Below are 21,460 nucleotides of genomic sequence, written 5' to 3'. Positions count from 1 at the left end.
CAATATACTAACATAGAAAAAAAAAATTAAAACTGTTACTCTTATTAATTTAAAAACTTGTTTAATGTAATAATGTAAGGAATAATAAAGTCAAATTTATAGTTGTGTGTAGTGTATGGACACAGAATACACTTAATGGTGTTAAATGTTTTCGATGTGTGAGTTTACCTCGTCCCCCTCAAAAAATGACAGACTTTTTTGTTGGTGAATTTGGGTGCGAACCACGTCCAGTTATTAATGGACTAAGCTCGTCCCCCTCAAAAAATGACAGACTTTTTTGTTGGTGAATTTGGATGCGAACCGCGTCCAGTTATTAATGGTCTAAGGTATGGAATAATGTTAAAAATTTTCAATGTATGAGTTTACTTCGTCCCCTTCAAATACCGACAGACTTTTTTGTTGATGAATTTGGGTCTAAAAAGTCAAAGAGTATATTATTTTAAAGTAATCTGTGACTTACTCTTTGAAAGATCAAAGAATCTTTGCAATAAATATCTGTATCAGCCGTTTGTTTTGAATGTTTTGTGCATATCTGTGTAGATTTGCAAAACGAGTTGAATCCTGTTTAAAATTCAATTCAATTTATTTATAATTTGTATATTTTTCAACAACAAATTGTATTATTTTGTGTGTTCCAGGTTCTTGTATTTTTTTTTGCGGTAGGTAATTTCTGTACTTACGTACTATTTATTATGCTCCTAATGTGTGTTTTCTTGAAATTAAACTTTTGCAGATCTATGCGGCCGGTGAGCAGCAGATAAATGTCACTTAACTTATTATCAATATTAATGTATTTTTCTGTTTGGCGGATCTTAGGTTTTAGAAATTATAGCATTAAGCAATGGCTGATTTACCGTATCAAGCCGAATATGCAAAATCTGGGAGAGCAGCTTGTAAAGCATGTAAACAAAAAATTGATCAAGGAACTCTACGTATAGCTATAATGGTTCAGGTAAGGTTTCACAGCGGCTTTTTGAAAGTAATGTTTTTCGCGAAACGTCCTTTTCTAGATAATTCCCACATTTCTGTAATTTCTTCTCTTCTTCTTCTTCATATCAAATCAATTTAGATATATAGGTATTTAAAGTAAAATTAAAGTGAATAAGTGAAGTATACGAAATATATATATATATATACAGGAAGAAATTTTTTTTAGTGCGGATATTTTTATATTTTGTACATAAACAAAATTTAATGATCACGTATTTTTTCTTTTTTTTTTTAACTCAAAAATAACAAAATTATCGTTAGCTAAAGTTATTTACTTTTGAACAGAATTTTAGGGTCTTCCTATTGTGCGTTTATTTTATTTTCGTTTGATACCTAAAGGACGTCACCAGATCACTTTTAAGCTGAATATATCTTGTTTAGTAATAATATGTACATTATTTTGTTATTTTAGAGACATAAATTAAAAAAAAAAATACATAAAATGTATCGAACTGTTTGTAGATTTATATTCTATTAATGATACAGAACCACGAAAAAAAATATCCGCACTAAAGACCGAATCACCCTGTATATATATATATATATATATTTTTATGTGTGTTCGCGCATAACTTAATCGTATATATATATAAAAAAAAATGTGACTATATCTGTTCTAATCTTTAAAATGGCTGAACAGGTTTTAATGAGACTTCCTGGAAGATAGATAGTCATTGTTGAGCAATATTGACTTATTTTGTTATGAATATAGTCAGAAAAAGATTCAAATAAATTGTGAATATATTTTTATTGTTTTAGTAATTCTAAACATTTTATCTTACTATAATCTTCTTATCTAATTGATGATTGAAATGAATGAAATGATTATTAAAATTGTTAATTTCATTTATAATTATGTATAAAATAGTGAATGAAAGCCTTTATTTGCTGATTTTTCAGGCATAGGCCTCCTCCAGACACTTCCACAGTACTCTGTTTCTTGCCTTCCTTCTCCAAGTGCCTCCTGCTGTCTGTCTGAGGTCATCCTCCCATCTTTGGCAGGGGTGACCTCTTTTTCTTTTTCCTGTCCTGGAATACCACGTCCCTGTTCCATTTATCCCTTTTATCCTGCATGAAGTGTCCTGTATAATAAATAATAAATGTCATCATTTATCAAAATGTAATTGTGAAATTCTTCTTTCATTAATAACAATGTATATGTATGAACTTTGGAGGATTCTATTATGACATATAGGTACATGCCTCTTAATTTAAGACCAAAATTGCCTCGTTTGCCTGTACATAGACGAAATATGCCGTTAGTGGGGGTTCTAGATCAGATTTTAGGTGAATATCTCGTAACATCTGAGGACCTAAGTGATACGCATTCGATTCTATTCTGTGGAGCCGTTGCGGCGTGTCGTATTGCGGGTGTCAAATTCCCTGAACCACGCACGGCTCCGCAGAGGACGGGTCAAGCACCAGCTTGGCGGACCAGAATCGAAAGGCGTATCACACTGACTAGAACTCTCATAGCTAAGCTAATCTGCTTCAAGGAGGGCAACAATCGCCCTAGAGTTATGCGATTTGTGACTCAGGCTTTTGCTGGGACTGACACACGTCCGTTCCAGTACTTGGCTTGTGTCACCGAACGCATTGACTTCTTGAAGCAGAAAGTCTATGCATGGGCACAACGCATTAGGCGTTATAAAGAGCGTATTGACCGGTATAATCAGAATAGGATCTTCCAAAGTGACCAACGGAAAGTGTACAGGAACTGGGAACGATCCAGTGTCTGTGTGACAGATGGGGAACCTCCGACTTCTGATGCTATGTCAGATTTCTGGCGTAGCATCTGGTCGGCCCCCGTAGGCCACACTGAAGGCGATTGGATGAGTACTGTCAAGGAAGAGTGTGCAATGGTGGAAAAAATGATTCCGATATCCATTACTACAGAAAATGTAAGTTGTGCAATTCGTCCGGCGTCAAACTGGAAATGCCCAGGACCGGACGGATTGCACAACTTCTGGTTAAAATGGTTTCGTAGCGCCCATTCTATCTTGGCAGTGCAATTTCAAAATGCCATTGACACTGGATCGCTACCGGCATTTTTAACAACTGGTGTCACGTTCCTGCTACACAAATCCGGAAGTACCACAGACCCCAAAAACTACCGACCGATAACATGCTTACCCACCATCTATAAGCTCCTTACATCCATTCTGTCATCAAAATTAACGATGCATATAAATGCAAATCATATTTTGGCCCCAACACAGAATGGATGTAAGGCCCGGTCTCGTGGTACAAAGGAACTTCTCCTCATAGACACTGCTATTTGCCAACAGGTTCGGCGAAACAGAAAAAATCTCACGGCTGCTTGGATAGACTACAAGAAGGCCTATGATTCAGTGCCTCATTCATGGCTCATGGAGGTCATGCGGTTGTACAAGGTCGATACAACACTATGCTCTTTTCTTGAGTCATGTATGAGACAGTGGATGACAGTTCTTCGTCACCCAGGCGCTTCTGAGTGTTCTGAATCGAACGAACTGATAGGGATTAGGCGAGGTATTTTCCAGGGCGATAGTTTGAGCCCTCTATGGTTTTGTCTAGCTCTTAATCCTGTCAGTACTTTACTGCGGGATTCAGGGCTAGGCTTTCGCCTTCGCAGGGGTGGTGAGCTCATATCCCACTTGCTTTACATGGATGACCTCAAACTGTATGCATCAAAGCGTACAGACCTAGTGTCATTGCTGAAGATTACTCAAACCTTTAGCAATGACATAAGGATGGAATTTGGTGTAGACAAGTGTGCGGTCATCAATGTAGAGCGAGGAAGGATAGTGAGCTCCGAGAATATAGTTATTTCAGAAACTGTCATTCTCAGATCACTCCTTGAAGGCGAGACCTATAAATACCTTGGAATGACAGAAGCACTTTGTATAGAGGCAGGGAATATGAAACAGGTAGTGAAGGAACGCTTCTTTGGCCGCCTGAAAAAAGTCCTAAAAAGTCTTTTATCAGGCGGTAACAAGGTACGTGCCTTCAATAGCTGGGTCATGCCCTTACTCATATACACTTTTGGCATTCTAAAGTGGACTCAAACCGAACTGGATTCCCTGGACTGTAAAGTCCGCAAACTGCTGACGTCATACCGGATGCATCACCCCCGTTCATCTGTAATGAGATTGTACATCCCTCGCAAGTGTGGAGGACGTGGCTTCTTAAACGCCAAGAACCTCCATAATCGTGAGGTGTGCAATCTCAGAGATCATTTTCTCAAGATGAATGTGAGTATGTTTCAGGATGTCGTTGCTTAGACTTACCCCGCTATCCCTAGGCAAAGAGAACTGGCGCAAGCCTATAGTAATCAGTAACTCAGATCGTGTGGCAATATGGAAGAGCAAGGAGTTGCATGGACGATTCTACAAGGCCCTTACTGGGCCGGATGTAGATCAAATAACATCTGTGTCTTGGTTGCAATTCGGTGACCTCTTTGGGGAGACCGAGGGTTTTGTCTGTGCAATTATGGACGAAGTTATAAAGACGAGAAACTACCGGAAACACATTATGAAAGATGGCACTCTAGACATCTGTCGAGCGTGTCATCGTCCTGGGGAGTCCCTCAGGCATATTGTGTCCGGGTGTTCTCACCTTGCTAACGGCGAATACTTGCACAGACATAATCAAGTAGCCAAGATAATCCACCAACAGCTTGCTCTTCAATATGGCCTTATCGATTTTGAGATGCCTTACTATAGGTACGACCCAGCGTCAGTTCTTGAAAATAGCAGTGCATTGCTCTACTGGGACCGAACGATTATCACTGACAGGTATATTGTAGCCAATAGACCTGATATAGTGTTAGTCGATCGGTCAGTGCGTCGTGCAATAATTGTTGATATTACTGTTCCACATGACGATAATCTGGTTAAAGCCGAAAAGGAAAAAGTATCAAAATACTTGGACCTTGCTCACGAGATTACCGCCATGTGGAATGTTGAGTCAACTATTATTGTTCCGATAGTTGTTTCAGTCAATGGTCTTATAGCGAAAAGCTTCGACCAACACCTTAATAAGCTTTCGCTTAACTGTTGGATCAAGAGTCGGATACAAAAGGCAGTGATTCTTGAGACGGCGCGTATTGTGAGGAGGTTCCTCACTCTGGAGCCCTGACCACCGGTTGCTTGGACACTCAAATGTCCCGCAGCGGGAGGGTGAATTTTTTTTTTATAAATTTTTAATAATGTTTTGTATTTTATACTTATATTGTTGAAAATTTAAAAAAAAAAGAAGTAATAAATAAATGAGAGATAATAATAATATGTATTATTATAATTTATTAATGTATGTAATTGTTGTTTCATTTTCATCTTTTCAGTCAGCCTTTCATGATGGCAAACAGCCAAATTGGCACCATGAAGACTGTTTCTTTAAGAAGAAATCTCCAGGTAGCATTGCTGAAATTGCTAACTTCAACAAACTGAAACATGATGATCAAACAAGAATAAAAAACCAGTTAGGTATGAAATTAGTACTAGTAGCATATTTAGTATTCTATCTACATGAACTTATTAACACAAAGATCTGAAAAATAATTTACAACAAGAAATACTCTTCACCAGTGGCGTGCATAATTTTTTCAACTAGGGTATGCAATATAATTATGTGAAAATTTAAACATTCCTTGTCCAACTGTTCTGATATTCAACATAGGTTTGTATATAATTATATCCTTAAGGTAGGCACTGCAGTTTTGCATCTATGAAGTGCACGCCACTGCTCTTCACCACATACCTTAATCTACCTTTTTTTAATATGACCAATATTCTTGATCCATTCTCAACTAGTAACAGACTGTGTTAGGAATGGGTACAACAATAGTCCAGCAGCAGGGGATTGAACCACACCCTTAATTGTTTTGCTTTAAGCCTGCCTAATAAATAATTATGATTAGGAAAATGTAAAATTTGTAGGTAAATTCCATTTGAATTTTTTTTATTATTATATTGTGTAATCTGTAAGAATTACAAAAGTTAAATGATTATATCACATGCATTAAATGTAGTTACACACATGTATGTGGGCTCAGTACTTATTTGGTACAAGTTTCTTATTATCTTATCTAAAACAGTTAGCACAATTATAATAATTATTAATACAATTAATTCTAAATTGTATTTTAGGAAATCCATCAGGTATAGTAATGCCTGCTGAGAAGGGTAAAAAAGGTAAAGCATCAAAAAGGGAGAACAGTGAAAAGGCAGCACTCTCTAATTATTCGATTGAATATGCCAAATCAAGCCGTGCAACCTGTAAACATTGTGATATTAAAATTTGTAAGGTAAGTAATGTCTACACTCAACTGTTATGTAAGCTAAATAATTATATAATCATAAAGACGGAGGTTCTATGTTGGCTATATATTTTTTTAGAAGATGCTGGGGGTATTAATTCAGTAACATCTAACGCTAAAGGAGATCATTCATGCTCCATACATTTTTGGGCTCTTTTTGAAATTAATTGTTTGATCATGATCATGATCTATTGCTGCAGGAAAACTACTGGACTAATGAGTCTCTGAGACTGTTTGACTGATAAGTATACAGGGTGTCCCGTAATTAATGAATAAAACGCAAATAGTAGATACACCACCTAATTATCTAAAACTAATTTAAAAAGTACTCCAAAAATCTAGATAATGAGGTAGTGTATCTACTGTTTGCGTTTTGTCCATTAATTATGGGACACCCTGTATAATGACGAGTATGTGTTGATATATTTTAGGATGAAGTAAGAGTATCAAAACTTGGTTATGATCCTAAGTATGGGGATCACCCAATGTGGCACCATGTTAATTGTTTTGCTGAAAAGAAGAATGAGTTCTTGTTCCTTGCCGGTGGAGAGGACATTCCAGGGTTCAAGACTCTCAGCAAAGATGACCAGCAAATGGTTAAGGATGCAATAAAGTATGTCATTTAAGTATTTGTTTTAATTTTTTTTTTCTTTTGCCTAAATGGATAGTTTGTGACGACTTGCAGTAATATTTTGTGTAAGCACGTTAATATTTTAGTAAAATTAATTAATTAACATTTTAATATTAATTTATTATTTTATACATCAACAATTTTATTATTAAGTACATATAATATAAAACAGATCTGAATTGTTAACACGTTCGCTGCGGTGCGAGGTCAATTGACCTCGTAAGTCCAGCATCTTCAAGAGATACGAGGTTGACGGATCACATCACACCACATAAAGTTTTAGTATGAGGTCAAGAAACCTCGTAACGCACCAGAGTAAAGTACAGAAAAATCAGCGCCGCAGTGAACGTGTTAATACATAAATAAAAATTTTAAATAAGTTAATTTTTCAACTTGTAAGTTTCTTTCTAAATAATAATAGTAATGTTATTTCATTACATTTATTACATTTATATAATTAGGTCTCTTGGTATTTTTCATTTCAACTGGGTCAGTTTTGGGCAATCACCATTTATATACTCAGAGGCACAATTATCAATCATATAATTGTGCCTCTGAGTATATTTGAATTACCTATTGTAACTGTTGAAATTTTAGGGCGAGTGCACCTGATGATATGCCGGTAAAAAAACTAAAACTGGAACCAAAAGATGAAGTTGATGCCAAACAAGAGAAAGATTTGCAGAAGAAAATTGAAAAGCAAAATAAAACATTCCACAAATTTCGAAATGGACTTAGTGATATATCCAAACAAGAAATTGAGGATTTACTTGAAGAAAATTCTCAAGAAATTCCCAAGGGCCGAGACGAGGTTTAAATTTTGATCACCTGTTTTCTTACAGTAAAGATAGAAATCTTACAGAGTTTCATATAAGTCCAAGTCTTTTTTATTTTTAAATCATGTTTTACGTGTGTGTGTGTGTCTGTGTATGTTTTTATGACAATATGTGTGTGTCCATGTTCTAGTGTCTGGACCATTTAGCTGATATATTAACGTTTGGCGCTCCTAAACCCTGTCCTGATTGTAAGAATGGCCAACTGGTTTTGGATACATTTTCTTACAAATGTACAGGTAAGCTCTTATGCCAAAATTATTTTCACACACAAATGATGTTCACATAATAAATAAACATTAAATACATTGCTGCATAGCTAGATGTTAAATAACTAAAAACTGAAATCATATAAAAAATATAGTGCTTATTTACGAGTAAAGTAAGTACCGATAAACGTCACCTTAATGGCTCCACGGAAGATCAGCGCGGTATCCTTACGGACACTGCAATATGCTCAGTGGTGACCCTTTTAGGATTACATCATGCAAGTTGCAATGTATTTAATTTTTTGTTTTTTTTTTTTTTTTGTATGATGTGTATTCTGAATAAACTTTTCTTTCTTTCTTTCTTACATATAGTATGTACAATGTACATAGTACGGAGCGATGGGTAAATGGAACTCGCATTTTTAGGGGTTTATTAAATTTGTTAATTAACTCTCCCCTTTGCCATCATACGAATGAATGAAGGCATTGCAGTTTGCTTTTAGTTTTTTTAATGCTTGCAGGAAGTTCGAGATTATTTCAACCCTTTGAAAAAATACATTTCACTATTTTGAAAATATATAAAAAGTTATTTACAGCTCATAAGATTTTCTTTTTTGGATTGATCTATGTATTTCATAATTCACAGGTAACTTGAGTGAATGGTCTAAATGTAGATACACGACAAAAACACCTAAACGGAAGCAAGTGAAGATTCCTAAATCGCTTAAAGATGTTCCAGTTTTGAAAAATTACAAAGTTAAATGTAGCGATAGAGTGTTTGAGGTCGAACCTCCACCCACCTTGGTTGTAGTGAAGAAAGAGGAATCTCAGAGGTAGGTTAACAGGTTCTTTTCATGAATCTTTACATTTGACATTTACATGTAGACTTTACGTACATCTCTAGAAAGACAAATGTGCAGAGGAAAATTTCGCTCTCTTTCTTTTGTTGTGTTGGGACGAAAGAGATAGCGATATTTCACTTTCGTCGCTGTTGGTCAACAATATGTCTTTTCTCTTGACGAGATAAATGTCGTCGACGCCTGCTAGGTTAAAAAGTGTCTTACTTTACGAGTATATTATGGTGACTAACTTTATAGCTGTTATAACAAAACACTGTATCTTAGAAATATCCACTTTTGAGAAATAGCACTTCTTTGTATTTAGTCTTCTACTATTTATTTGAAACAGTGTATACTATTTTTATATTTCAAGAGAAAGACATGTAACCATGTGCAAGGATCTTATTTTTGGGCGGGATACCACAAAACACTGTACCTGAATATATGTTGTTTTGTCAAGGCACATCAGTGCTGCTCGTACATATATCGAAGTACATTTTGAAGTTAAGTTAACATTTACATAACTGAATATATTTTCCGTTTTAGCTCTGTGTCACAACTCCCCATACCACCACTGAAGAATCTGCAGTTTTTCATTTACGGCAAATTGAAAGCTCCCAAAGAGGAAGTGAAGCACCGCATCTTGAAGTTAGGCGGTCTCGTCGTCAGCAAACTCACAGACACTTTGGCCGCCGTCGTCAGCACCAAGAACGATGTGGAGAGGATGCCTAGCAAGATGCTGGATATACAGGAACAAGATGTAGAGGTAAAGTTTCTTATTTATTTTTGTTACAACCACACCTTTCGTTTTAGCATGCATCAACCAACGATCTCAGACCAATTATTGTATAGGACCTGACTCGCTAGACTTTTCTGTCGAAGTATATGATCAGCGATCTAATGCGATTATAACTGAAATCTGTCTCCAAAGAATCGTTGTTTCATAGTTGTTAGCGCGTTCGTCGCTTAAAGAGCTCTGTTAAAATACCTTTTTGTATAGTTGAATGCTGTAAAAAAAGGGCAAAAACGATGGATCGATTGTCTAGGAATTCCTTAACCTTACGTCCTTTGGTCATAAGTCCATGAATTTTATTTCTCTGCCACTTGATGTACCCAGCACCCGCAAGGGCAATCCATGGATTGTTGATATTCGTCTCTTTCGTTGAAAACACAATATTAGATGATTGCAAAAACGAAAATAAAAAGTGACTGAATTTGAATAGTACGCCAAGATACCTTGCAGGTCAAGAGTATCCTAAATGAAGGAAAAGGGAGATATGCAATGATAGTAGCAAGGAAATATTTTTATGGTCTCTGCTACGGGAATAAGGCGTGGTGGTACGCATCTATTCAAAGTCAAACATTATTATTACACTATCCGATAACCTGCTTTAAAAAGTGTTGGTAGGAAAATCCTTTACTGAAAGTTTGTAGTAAATCTGAACAAGATTATATTTTTAGGTTGTTGATGAATCATTCTTGGATTTGATTGATCCTAAAGAAGGCAGTGTCACCAAAACACTTGAGCTTATAAAAGAAAACAACATTGCTGGATGGGGATCTGACGTAAGTACGAATCATAACAGTTAATTTAAAATTTAATACTGCTCTTCTGTTACTAGCATTTTCTTTGACTTGACTACTCGTATGTATGAGTGGGTAAAACCTTGATATCTTATTTAAGACCACTTCCTATGGATTGGACTCGAATTTCATACGATTGGATATCTGTGATGTACTAACATCACAGATATCTGACAATCTAGACAATAATACTGTACTATAGAGTATAGAACTGTTACGATATTGTAGTCTGACGGTGGTTAAGAAACCCATCCATTTAAGCTTATTTATTTTACCCAACAATGGCGTAACGTTTAAAGTTTACTGCCAAAACTTACTGTTTAAAATATTGTTAAAATATACGTAGGTATATATTTTTTAATGTTTATGTTTTTTTATTTAGCCAACAAAACGCGTACCGCAAGACGTCATAGACGGAAAGTCGATACAAAAATCTGGTAGTCAGTATACAAAATCAAAATCTGCAATCCAGAAACTTAAAATACGAGGTAAATAATCACCTTGCAGTTTGTTTTGTTTTATTCTTTTATTTTATGTAATTATTTTATAACTTTATAAAATTTTATGTGCGATGCGGATATGTGTCCTACGCAATGATAATTCTATACTACAGATCAGTTACGTTCTTGCAAAATCACCGCAAAAAGTGATCCAAATAATATGCTACAAAACTGAGCGCACACATGCACAATTTTGTCTTTAATTCCATTATTTTTTTTATGTATATATAGTTTTTACACTTCCTGTACTGTGTGTTCAGACACTCGACATTGTAGACGACATTTCGGTATTATTTGTTTACATAACGTTCGTTTTTGACGACAACTAACATTGAGATGTGGAAATTTACTCTTTTAGTAACACATCTAACAGTATTTAACATCATTAGTCCTACGTTTAATGTCACCGCCCACCGGTTTACCAAGTTTTCACCGATCGACCCCACGCCAGACTTACAGTGCGGGGTCGCCATACTTATGTATCCCAGCGTCCATCAGTTCTTTGAACTATTTTCTTCGTTGTTTTGTATATCTATGTGATATTCGGACAGGTGGTACCGCAGTGGACCCTGACTCGGGAGTGGCGGACATCGCCCACGTGTACCAAGCGCCGGACCGCACCAAGTACACCACAGTGCTGTCTAAGACCGACGTGGTCGCGGGGAAGAACTCCTACTATAAGCTGCAAGTGCTAAAGGCCAATACACAAAACAAGTACGCAATTAGTATTTAAATATATACGCGTACCGCTCGCTGTTTCGTCCGCCATTAGACCTCCTTAATCCGGCCCCCTTGCAAAATACGTCTACTAAAGTGTTTTCAAATAGCATGGGTATGGTGACAATCGCCTGTATAATGTTCATAATCTTTTAAATCGAGACAAACTTTCAAAAGTGAAACGAACTGTCACCATTTCCATACTATCTGAAAAAATACTTTAACTATAAACCTCCCTGCCAGGTTTCATCTTGTATGTTAAGTTGTTTTCGATATTTCGTGATGTATTATATATATATAAATAAAAGTGGAATATTTTAGAGGTCGATTTATCCTAAACAAAAAAACAAACGTTTTGCATGACAATGAAGTGAAATTTATGTTTCACATGCTGGCGGCTTGCATATTGCTTTATTGTGGTCAACCTTTTATTAACACTAAAGACGTACCTGAATATATCTTTAGATGCCTGCGAAAACAACACAACACCGTGGAAACCATGACTATAAAGTTGAGGGTTTCTGCTTAGAACCTATGTATATAAGTTATAGTATAGTTTGAACCTAATTTTGCTTCAAGTAGCGTGGTTGGTAAAAAAAATGCAACCACGCCTACCTCAATAAAATAAACCAAACATTCCGTGGTTGTTTTAGGTTTTGGCTGTTCAGATCTTGGGGAAGAATTGGCACTCCCATCGGTGGAAATAAACTTGAGGATTGCAGCACCCTGGACATGGCCATCAAGAAATTCGAGGACTTATACATGGAGCGCACACAAAACCCATGGGAAATGAGGGATGACTTTGTAAAGGTAATATGAATCTGCACTAATATTATAAAGCTGAAGAGTTTGTTTGTTTGAACGCACTAATCTCAGGATCTACTGGTCTGATTTGAAAAATTCTTTTAGTGTTGGATAGCCCATTAATTCAGGCTATAGGCTATAGGCTATATATTATCCCCGTATTCCCACGGGAACGAGAACCACGGGGGTGAGATCGCGCGGCGTCAATATCTTCAGTTCCTTAATATCTTCAGGGTGAAGGTTCTAGACTTGTCACCGAGACATTGTGGTTTGATACCCACCTGCTGGACTATTGTCGTAGCCACTCCTAACAGTAATAATTGGAGGAGATTGGAAATATTGGTTAAATATATGGCAAATATTCTCTGCACTTCAGTACAGATAAAGGAGCTTTGAAAAAATATTGACAATTCTACTTTTATAATGAAATCATTACTTTATTAAAAAAGTTTGCTACAACGTTTTACGACATTTTAAATTCATCTTTAATTTGTCCACAACGGGGACGAGCTAAGATCGTTGACCATACAGCCTGAGTATTACAATATTGATTGAAGACTTGTGATTGGTTGATTGTTAGTTTTCTTTTTTGTTAAGCATGTTGGTAACAGAAAAAAATAATACAAAAAATATAATACAGCTTCAAATGTTCCTTCGCCGGTTTAGTACATCTGTGAACATTTTTCCCTAGAAGAGTTATAAATAGAATGTATTATTATTCAAGGGATTTTTTTATTATTATTATTATAAGTTAGCCCTTGACAATCTCACCTGATGGTAAGTGATGATGCAGTCTAAGATGAAAGAGGGCTAACTTGTTAGGAGGAGGATGAAAATCCACACCCCTTTTCGGTTTCTACACGGCATCATACAGAAACGCTAAATCGCTTGGCGGTACGTCTTTGTCGGTAGGGTGGTAACTAGCCACGGCCGACGCCTCCCACCAGCCAGACCTGGACCAATTTAGAAAATCTTTATTGACCCAGCCGGGGATCGAACCCAGGGCCTCCGGTGTGTAAATCCACCGCGCATATCACTGCGCCACGGAGGCCGTACATACTTTCGTTTGGGGGTATACCAGGGTTGCCAGGGCCGACATTGTATGGGCAGGTGGACATTACCCCTTTAAAACATAAACTATGGTTCCTATCGAACTGTGAACATAAATGACGGAAATATCGCCGGACATACATAAAAAAAACATACATACAGCCGAACGTAGAACCTCCTCCTTTTTGGAAGTCAGTTAAAAATTGCTAATCAATTATTTTATTATTTTTATAAAAGACCATATTAATTAGTTCCCAGAGGCGTACTATCCCATCGACGTGGACTATGGCGACGAGCCGACTGCCAACATGGCCATCGACGAGAGCTGCAAGCTCGCCATGCCCATACAGAAGCTCCTAACGAGGATCTTTGATATCGACACCATGAAAAAAACGCTTCTAGAATTTGAGGTAAGTGTTTTTTTTTATTCTTTACAAGTTAGCTCTTGACTACAATCTCACCTGATGGTAAGTGATGATGCAATCTAAGATGGAAACGGGCTAACTTGTTAGGAGTAGGATGAAATTCACACTCCTTTCGGTTTCTACACGATATCGTACCGGAACGCTAAATCGCTTGGCGGTACGTCTTTGTCGGTAGGGTGGTAACTAGCCAGGGCCGAAGCCTCCCACCAGCCAAATCTGGACCAATTAAGAAAACCTCAATGGACCCAGCCGGAGATCGAACCCAGGACCTCCGTCTTATAAATCCACCGCCCATACCATTGCGCCACGGCGGCCGTCAAAAATCCATCTGTATTTTGAAAAAAAAATAAAACGTGTTTTAAAGCTCTACACCTACAGTGCGAGGTCTCAAATTCGTCTTCATCTCTGTCTATCTATAGTATCGTTTTAGAGATATAAACAGACAGACTTCGTTAATAATCCTCAGTACCGTGCACATCATACATGCAAGAATGCCCTGTCCTAGGGGATGCATACTTACTATTATACTTACTAGTCTGAATTATAGAAGAAATTTTCCAGATTGTATAATTTGTATGTCTAGTGCTTACCCTAATTAAAAACCATACCCCGTCACTAATAATCCAATCCAGGTTACCAGGCAGAGATTCGGTCGAGTTCTGCAATTAGTTTAGTTAGAGCAAAGGCCATTCACACTCAGATCATTACCCTAAATTTTTAATAATTTAATGACTATTTAACGACTTGAGATATTATATTATTTTTTTAATTAAATTAAGTTTACTATAAACAACATCACTTGTCTGTTACAGCTTGACACTGAGAAGATGCCTCTGGGAAAACTGTCCAAGAAGCAAATAAAAGCTGGATACAATGTGCTGTCAGAATTACTCCAACATCTGGAAAAAGGGAAAATAAATGAGAACAAAATCATTGACGCCACAAACAGGTATGTCATATAATAATAATCGTCATCACAGTTACGGGGGCTGGACAAAGAGATCGTGGGTTTGATTCCAGACCTGATACTCGACATACCCAATCCTACCACAGACATTACTACTAGTTGGAAGGTCTTTTTCTCCCATGTATTATTAGTGATTTTTTGAAATACATAAACAAACACCCACCATAATTTCAAAAAATCAAGTTCAAGTTCACGATTTATTATAAAAAATGAAGTTTAAAAATTTTTAACCCTACTTGTCTAAAAAGAACAAAACAAAGAAAGATATTTCAGGTATAGGTATCGGGTTATAGTTTTTATTTAATACTTTTCCGTTTTCCTATCAGTCACACTAGCCGTGCAATATCTACATAGTCGCATTCTGATATAAATAAATAAAACGACTGGACCTCACGAACCGCGTTTTAAAGATAAATTTTGACTTAAACAATCTATACTAATATTATGAAGCTGAAGAGTTTGTTTGTTTGGTTGCTTGAACGCGCTAATCTCAGGCACTAGTGGTCCGATTTCAAAAATTCTTCCACTGTTGGGAAGCTACACTATCCCCGAGTGCTATAGGCTTTTATCACCATATCTCTACGGAAACATGATCCACGCGGGTGAAATTAGTATATGTATATTATAAATATTTGTACTGTGTGCGCTAAGACCTAAACTTTGATACCAAACACGAGATAATTATTTTCTTCGAGGTTAAATTCTGAGGTTAAATTCCGTCATACAAAATTTTGATAAAATTTATATAGTTTTACTTCACCTGGGCTATTAATACGAATCTTTCGACACCTCATTCAGCGAAATCGGTTCAGTCGTTTAGGTGCTACAGTGAAACATACAAGCATACATACATACATACATACATACATACATACATAGACTGCCAAAATTTCTACCACTAGTCCACCCTTCCTTTTGGCTTCGCCGTAGTCGGGTAAAAATAATAGTAAGTCGAAATTAGACAGGACATATTCGTCGTTATCAACCCATGTTCGGCTCACTGCTGAGCTCGAGTCTCCTCTTAGAACGAGAGGGGTTAGGCCAATAGTCCACCACGCTGTCCCAATGCGTATCGGCAGTCTTCACACACACAGAGAATTAAGAAAATTCTCTTGTATGCAGGTTTCTTCACGATGTTTTTCCTTCACCGTTTAAGACACGTGATATTTAATTTCCTAAAATACACGCAACTGAAAAGTTGGGAGGTGCATGCCCCGGACCGGATTCAAACCCACACCCTCCGGAATTGGAGGCAGAGGTCATATTGACCGGGCTATCACGGCTCTCTCATAGTGTATTTGTATGTTATTCATAGGTTCTACACGTTGGTGCCACACAACTTTGGCACAGATAACCCTCCGCTACTAAATAATGCTGATACCATTAAAAATAAAACTGAAATGCTGAACAACTTGTTGGAAATTGAAATTGCTTACAGTCTTCTTAAATCAGGTAAGTTCTGCGAGTTACTCCTATTTTATTTTATTTATAAATGAAAAGAAAGTTACATTAACCCGGCGTGAATAAAGTGAAAAATTGTGACACCAGAGGTGCTAACATGCGATCATAAGTGAAAAGATCATAAGTGAAAAGAAATTATAGAGAAAATCTCGTCCAATGGCGTCAGAGTCGTCCCAGTCTCTTTCGTATCAACGCAATGAAAGAGATAGTGGTATCTCCGGTTGCGCCGCCGTTGGTTGAATTTTGGCTGTTTCTCTTCTCGAGATTATCTCGTTGGTTGCATGTTAGCCTCACAGCTGTGCTGTCCTAGTACAGAATTAACGATTTTGAATACTTAAAAATTACATTAGAACAATTACTCAATTCAGAGTGTAATCTATTTCTATTCAAAATTTCAGAAAATACCGTTCAGAAATATTTGCGTGAGTGTTACATCCGTACACACCTTCATATTTGTAATATTAGTGTAATATAATTACAGATAACGAAGAAGATGTCAGTCCAATCGAAGCGCACTACCGCAAACTGAAGGCGGAGATCAGTCCGTTGGACAAGAAGTCTGACGAGTTTGCGATGATTGAGGAGTATGTGAGGAACACGCACGCTGCCACACATTCTAACTATACGCTCAAAGTGCAAGAGGTTAGTCATAGTTTTGTCCTAAGAAAAAAAGAAATAAAGAAAGAAATATGTATCACATACCATATAGGTACAGAATCAAGTCACCAATATATTAAATTAGCGAACAACCGCGATTTTGTCCGCGTGAAATTTAGTTTTTTACAAATCCCTCGGGAACCATGGATTACTCCGGGATAAAAAGTAGCCTATGTGTTAATCCATGCTATAATATATTATAATATATCTCAATACCAAATTTCAGCTAATTCGGTTCAGTAGTCGAGGCGTGAAAGAATAACAAATATTCATATCATCAGTTTTCGCAAATCTCGGGAAGCCATGGTTTTTTTCGTTATAAAAAGTAGCCTATGTGTTAATCCAGAGTAAAATCTATTTCCATTCCAAATTTCAGCCAAATCGCTTCAGTAGTAGCGGCGTTAAAGAGTAACAAACATCCAAACAAACATCCATACAAATTTTCGCGTTTATAATATTAGTAGGATAGGATTAGGACTACATGAAATATTACTACATGGGTTCACCATGCAAATTTTCAGTTATGTGCATTTTAAGAAATTAAATATCACGTTTCTCAAACGGTTAAGAAAAAACATCGTGAGGAATGCTGCATACCTGAAAATTTTCTCAATTCTCTATGTGTGTGGAGTCAGCCAATCCACATTTGACCAGCGTGGTGGACTAAGACCTAACCCCTCTCATTCGGAGAGAAGACTCGTGCTCAACAGTAAGCCGTATATGGGTTGTTAATGATGATGATATTAAAATAACATCTGTTAATCTAAGATTTATACTTACTGAATGGTATTTGGATGGCAGGTATTTAAGGTGGTCCGTGAAGGAGAAGAGAAGAGATTCAAAGCATTTAAGAAGCTTCACAACAGAAGGCTCTTGTGGCACGGCTCAAGAGTTACCAACTTTGCTGGTATACTTTCACAAGGTAATCATTATGCTAATTTAATTTTTTTTTCTTAATCAATACACACATCACTACTTGGCCCCAAAGTAAACATCGGGAATCGAACCCATGGTTGTGGACTTATCTCTGTATGGGGCTGAACCGATTTTGCTGACAAACATATTTATTGCAAAATGAGCTTGTTATATATTTGATGTTAATTATATTAGGTGGTTAATAGATCAAAGTTAGTGAATAAGGGCTTCTGGCCTTTGTAAGATGAAAAATTATACAAAACTTAAGAATGAAATTCACCTGATATAAAAAAGAAACAATGTAAATTTACAGGTTTAAGAATTGCCCCACCGGAAGCTCCTGTGACTGGCTACATGTTTGGCAAAGGCATCTACTTTGCGGACATGGTGTCCAAGTCTGCCAACTATTGCTGCACTGACAAGAAGAACAACGTCGGCTTGCTGCTGTTGAGTGAAGTGGCTCTCGGGAACATGTGAGTTTTGGAAGAATCATTCATTAAATTACAGAGATTACGTGCTAGCAGCAATGGCATCCTAAAAGTATTGGCTGCTAGGCCTGACTGCCCAATACTAGGCGACTGTGTGGAAGTATGCTATATGGCGTTTGTGATTGATTGTTTAAGATAAAATAAAATTTCCAATGATATTAACTATACTAATATAATAAGTAAGATAAAAATGTTACTAATATACTACTACTAATACTTTTTTTTTTGGTCCCTAATTAGGATTGATCACCCGTCTGGCCTCGTCAGATGTCCCCTCTATAAGTATAATATACTAACAATCTATGGATTTGAAATCTGAAATAAATGATTATTATTATTATTATTTCGATAAATTTTACTCTCACGCCTGACACAACATAAACATATAATACCAAAAGGAATATACCTTTTTTTCGAAAAAATTAATAGAGGCGGTGTAATATAACAGGAGTTCAATGTTTTAAGAAAATCCTTAATTTTTCAATTTATAGATTTTATAAAAAAATGGTATAAGAACAACATATTAATTGTTATAGTCGCGTACATATAATGCGTCATGACTTTTCTTCATTGCCACAACGCGTTGAGATCGAATACCATAACACGAATTTCGCCATGTGGATGTTTTATTGTAACCACAACGCGTTGTGAGCTATTTTTCCGCTCACTGAGCGTTTTCGGTCTTTGAGCATAACATATGTAATAATAATAACAACACTGACTGTAGTCTAAATTTTGAAATATTTATAAGATATGGCAAATATATTTTTTTTTTGCTTTATTAAATATTACAATTACAACAATCCCGTGATCGTATACAGGAAGGAGTGCTGCCAGGCGGAGTACGTGACGCAGCTGCCGAGCGGCAAGCACTCGGTGTGGGGCAAGGGGCGCACGCAGCCCGACCCCGCGCAGAGCCGCACCATCGCCGGCGACGTGGTGGTGCCGCTCGGCAAGCCCGTCACCGCGCCCGCCAACACGTCGCTGCTCTACAACGAGTATCCTTTACATTGAGACGAATATCTTAGCATTCCATTGATTCACTGTGCGAATGCCAGGGCCGTTGTGTGTCAGAATATCTCCGAGCAGAGTCCCGGACTTGTGACCAATGGTGTAGGGTTAAGGACGACCTTGACAGTTAACTAATATTCCTTCTCCGCTCGTGTTGTTCTTCATGCCTAGCCAAATTTTGTAAGGTAATCCTACTATAGCTTGGCAACTTCGTTTGTAACACTTGCGGCCAGGGTGGCGTGTACCGATGAATGAAAAACCCACGACTGACGCACCTCACTTCCCCGCACGCACGATTTCACACGCGCGCAGTCTTTCCCCTCGTCGCCCGCATATCATGGGAGTGTTACCGAACTTGCCAGACTAATGAGCAGCTTTGGATACCCATTCAAATACAGAACTTGCTGCAATTCTGGTGGGGCCAAAGTCTTTAAGCAAGTTACAGAGAGATTTTGCTGGTAATCCTTTTGCATTTTTAAGAATCGTCAGAGGTATGGGTAAAATTAACCTGTACATAATTACATAACATCAGGTGAAATATTATTTTTGACCAGACCAGATATTAAAAGAAGGTATTTATTTAAATGTGCATTTTTATACCTATAGGTTTCGTATGCGATATATTTCCTTATAGGTTTTCAGATTCATCGTGTACGACGTTGCACAAGTGAACGTGAAATACTTAATACAGATGCAGTTTAACTATACATACTAAGAGACCTGCTACATTATTTTGTTTAAGCATTTGTTTCCAGTTGTCTTATTGTTAGTCATTGAATATTGATTATTTTTGTAATTCCATTAGTATTGTGATAATAAATGTTAACATTACTCATTTTAATTGTATCTGTGATTTGTTTTTAAAGTAAAACTTCTTTACGCACGCTTGACTTTGGTGAATGCGTTGCGAAAGTGTTATCGGTCGAGGCTTTTATGATGCGTGCTGCCATAGCCATAGTGAAAGAGGTTATTTTAAACTACCAATAGATGGCGTTTTTAGAGAACTTCGAAACAATCCCTTTTTGTATGCTTTATGGCCTCGAGGCTTTGCCTTCTTACCCGGGTAAGTCGCGGGAGATCTTGTTTCCCCGGTAAGCTCTTCCAACCCCTTTCGGTTTTGAGGCCTCTGGGCCTAAGGGACTTGTGTAAAGTCAAATCCGGTGGCTCCGGCGCAGAATAGCGAACAATCGCAGTACGCGCGGGGCGGCGTTAAAGGCCGTAAGGCCCAGTTCGGACTACTTTAGTATTTTAGTCGAGTACCAACGATTTTTGGGCGGTAAATCCAAAAATTGTTTGTACTCGACTAAAATACTAAAGTAGTCTGTACGGCCTATAAGTGCCTGTGCCTGCGCCTGCAGCGAGCCACTTGGAGGAGATCCCGAGGTAGGGGACGCCCGTTCGGTATACTTTATACAGTTATGCCGTAGGCTCATAGAAGTCGCTTTGTTTTTGATTTTTGAAAGAAGTTTTACTTCAGTAGTGTGACCTAAAACACACTTGTTTTTTTTTCATTTTCATTATCGTGTTAAGAATGTTGCAAACAGTAATTATGTTGAATCTAATAAAGTTCATTTGTAATAATATAACTGCGTTTTATTTGCAAACATGGATAGATATCTATAAGACCCTAATCCTATAACCTTCATCATATCAGCCGATGGACGTCCACTGCAGGACATAGGCCTTTTGTAGGGACTTCCAAACATCACGATACTGAGCCGCCTGCATCCAGCGAATCCCTGCGACTCGCTTGATGTCGTCAGTCCACCTGGTGGGGGGTCGGCCAACACTGCGCTTACTAGTGCGGGGTCGCCATTCCAGCACTTTGGGACCCCAACGTCCATCGGCTCTTCGAACTATGTGCCCCGCCCATTGCCACTTCAGCTTCGCAACTCGTTGAGCTATGTCGGTGACTTTGGTTCTTCTGCGGATCTCCTCATTTCTGATTCGATCACGCAGAGATACTCCTAACATAGCTCGTTCCATCGCCCTCTGTGTGACTCTAAGCCTTCTTATGAGGCCCATAGTTAGCGACCAAGTCTCGGAACCATAGGTCATCACTGGCAACACGCACTGTTCG

General features: G+C 37.5%; 1 protein-coding gene across 2 annotated transcripts; it reads left to right on the top strand.

Annotated features, from left to right (window-relative positions):
* Positions 1 to 502: 502 nt before the first annotated feature.
* LOC112048570 (poly [ADP-ribose] polymerase) lies at positions 503 to 20,966 on the top strand. 2 transcript variants are annotated; one of them, XM_024086151.2, is made up of 21 exons: positions 503 to 659; positions 817 to 952; positions 5,315 to 5,456; positions 6,120 to 6,277; positions 6,721 to 6,902; positions 7,518 to 7,731; positions 7,887 to 7,992; positions 8,609 to 8,795; positions 9,348 to 9,567; positions 10,263 to 10,367; positions 10,768 to 10,873; positions 11,437 to 11,599; positions 12,256 to 12,412; positions 13,708 to 13,866; positions 14,694 to 14,830; positions 16,164 to 16,300; positions 16,791 to 16,951; positions 17,768 to 17,888; positions 18,195 to 18,354; positions 19,191 to 19,367; positions 20,023 to 20,966. In XM_024086151.2, the coding sequence occupies exons 2-21, from the start codon at positions 842 to 844 to the stop codon at positions 20,093 to 20,095; spliced, it is 2,976 nt and encodes a 991-aa protein (XP_023941919.1). In that variant the 5' UTR covers positions 503 to 659; positions 817 to 841; the 3' UTR covers positions 20,096 to 20,966. The 2 variants fall into 2 exon arrangements, with proteins under 2 accessions (XP_023941919.1, XP_023941920.1); XM_024086152.2 differs by having other exon boundaries at positions 510 to 659; positions 734 to 952.
* The last annotated feature ends 494 nt before the right edge of the window (positions 20,967 to 21,460 follow it).

The sequence above is a fragment of the Bicyclus anynana genome, chromosome 7 (assembly GCF_947172395.1).
Source record: "Bicyclus anynana chromosome 7, ilBicAnyn1.1, whole genome shotgun sequence".
Lineage (NCBI taxonomy): Eukaryota > Metazoa > Arthropoda > Insecta > Lepidoptera > Nymphalidae > Bicyclus > Bicyclus anynana.
The sequence above is the reverse complement of the archived record's forward strand: the minus strand, read 5'-3'. Positions and strand labels throughout refer to the sequence as shown.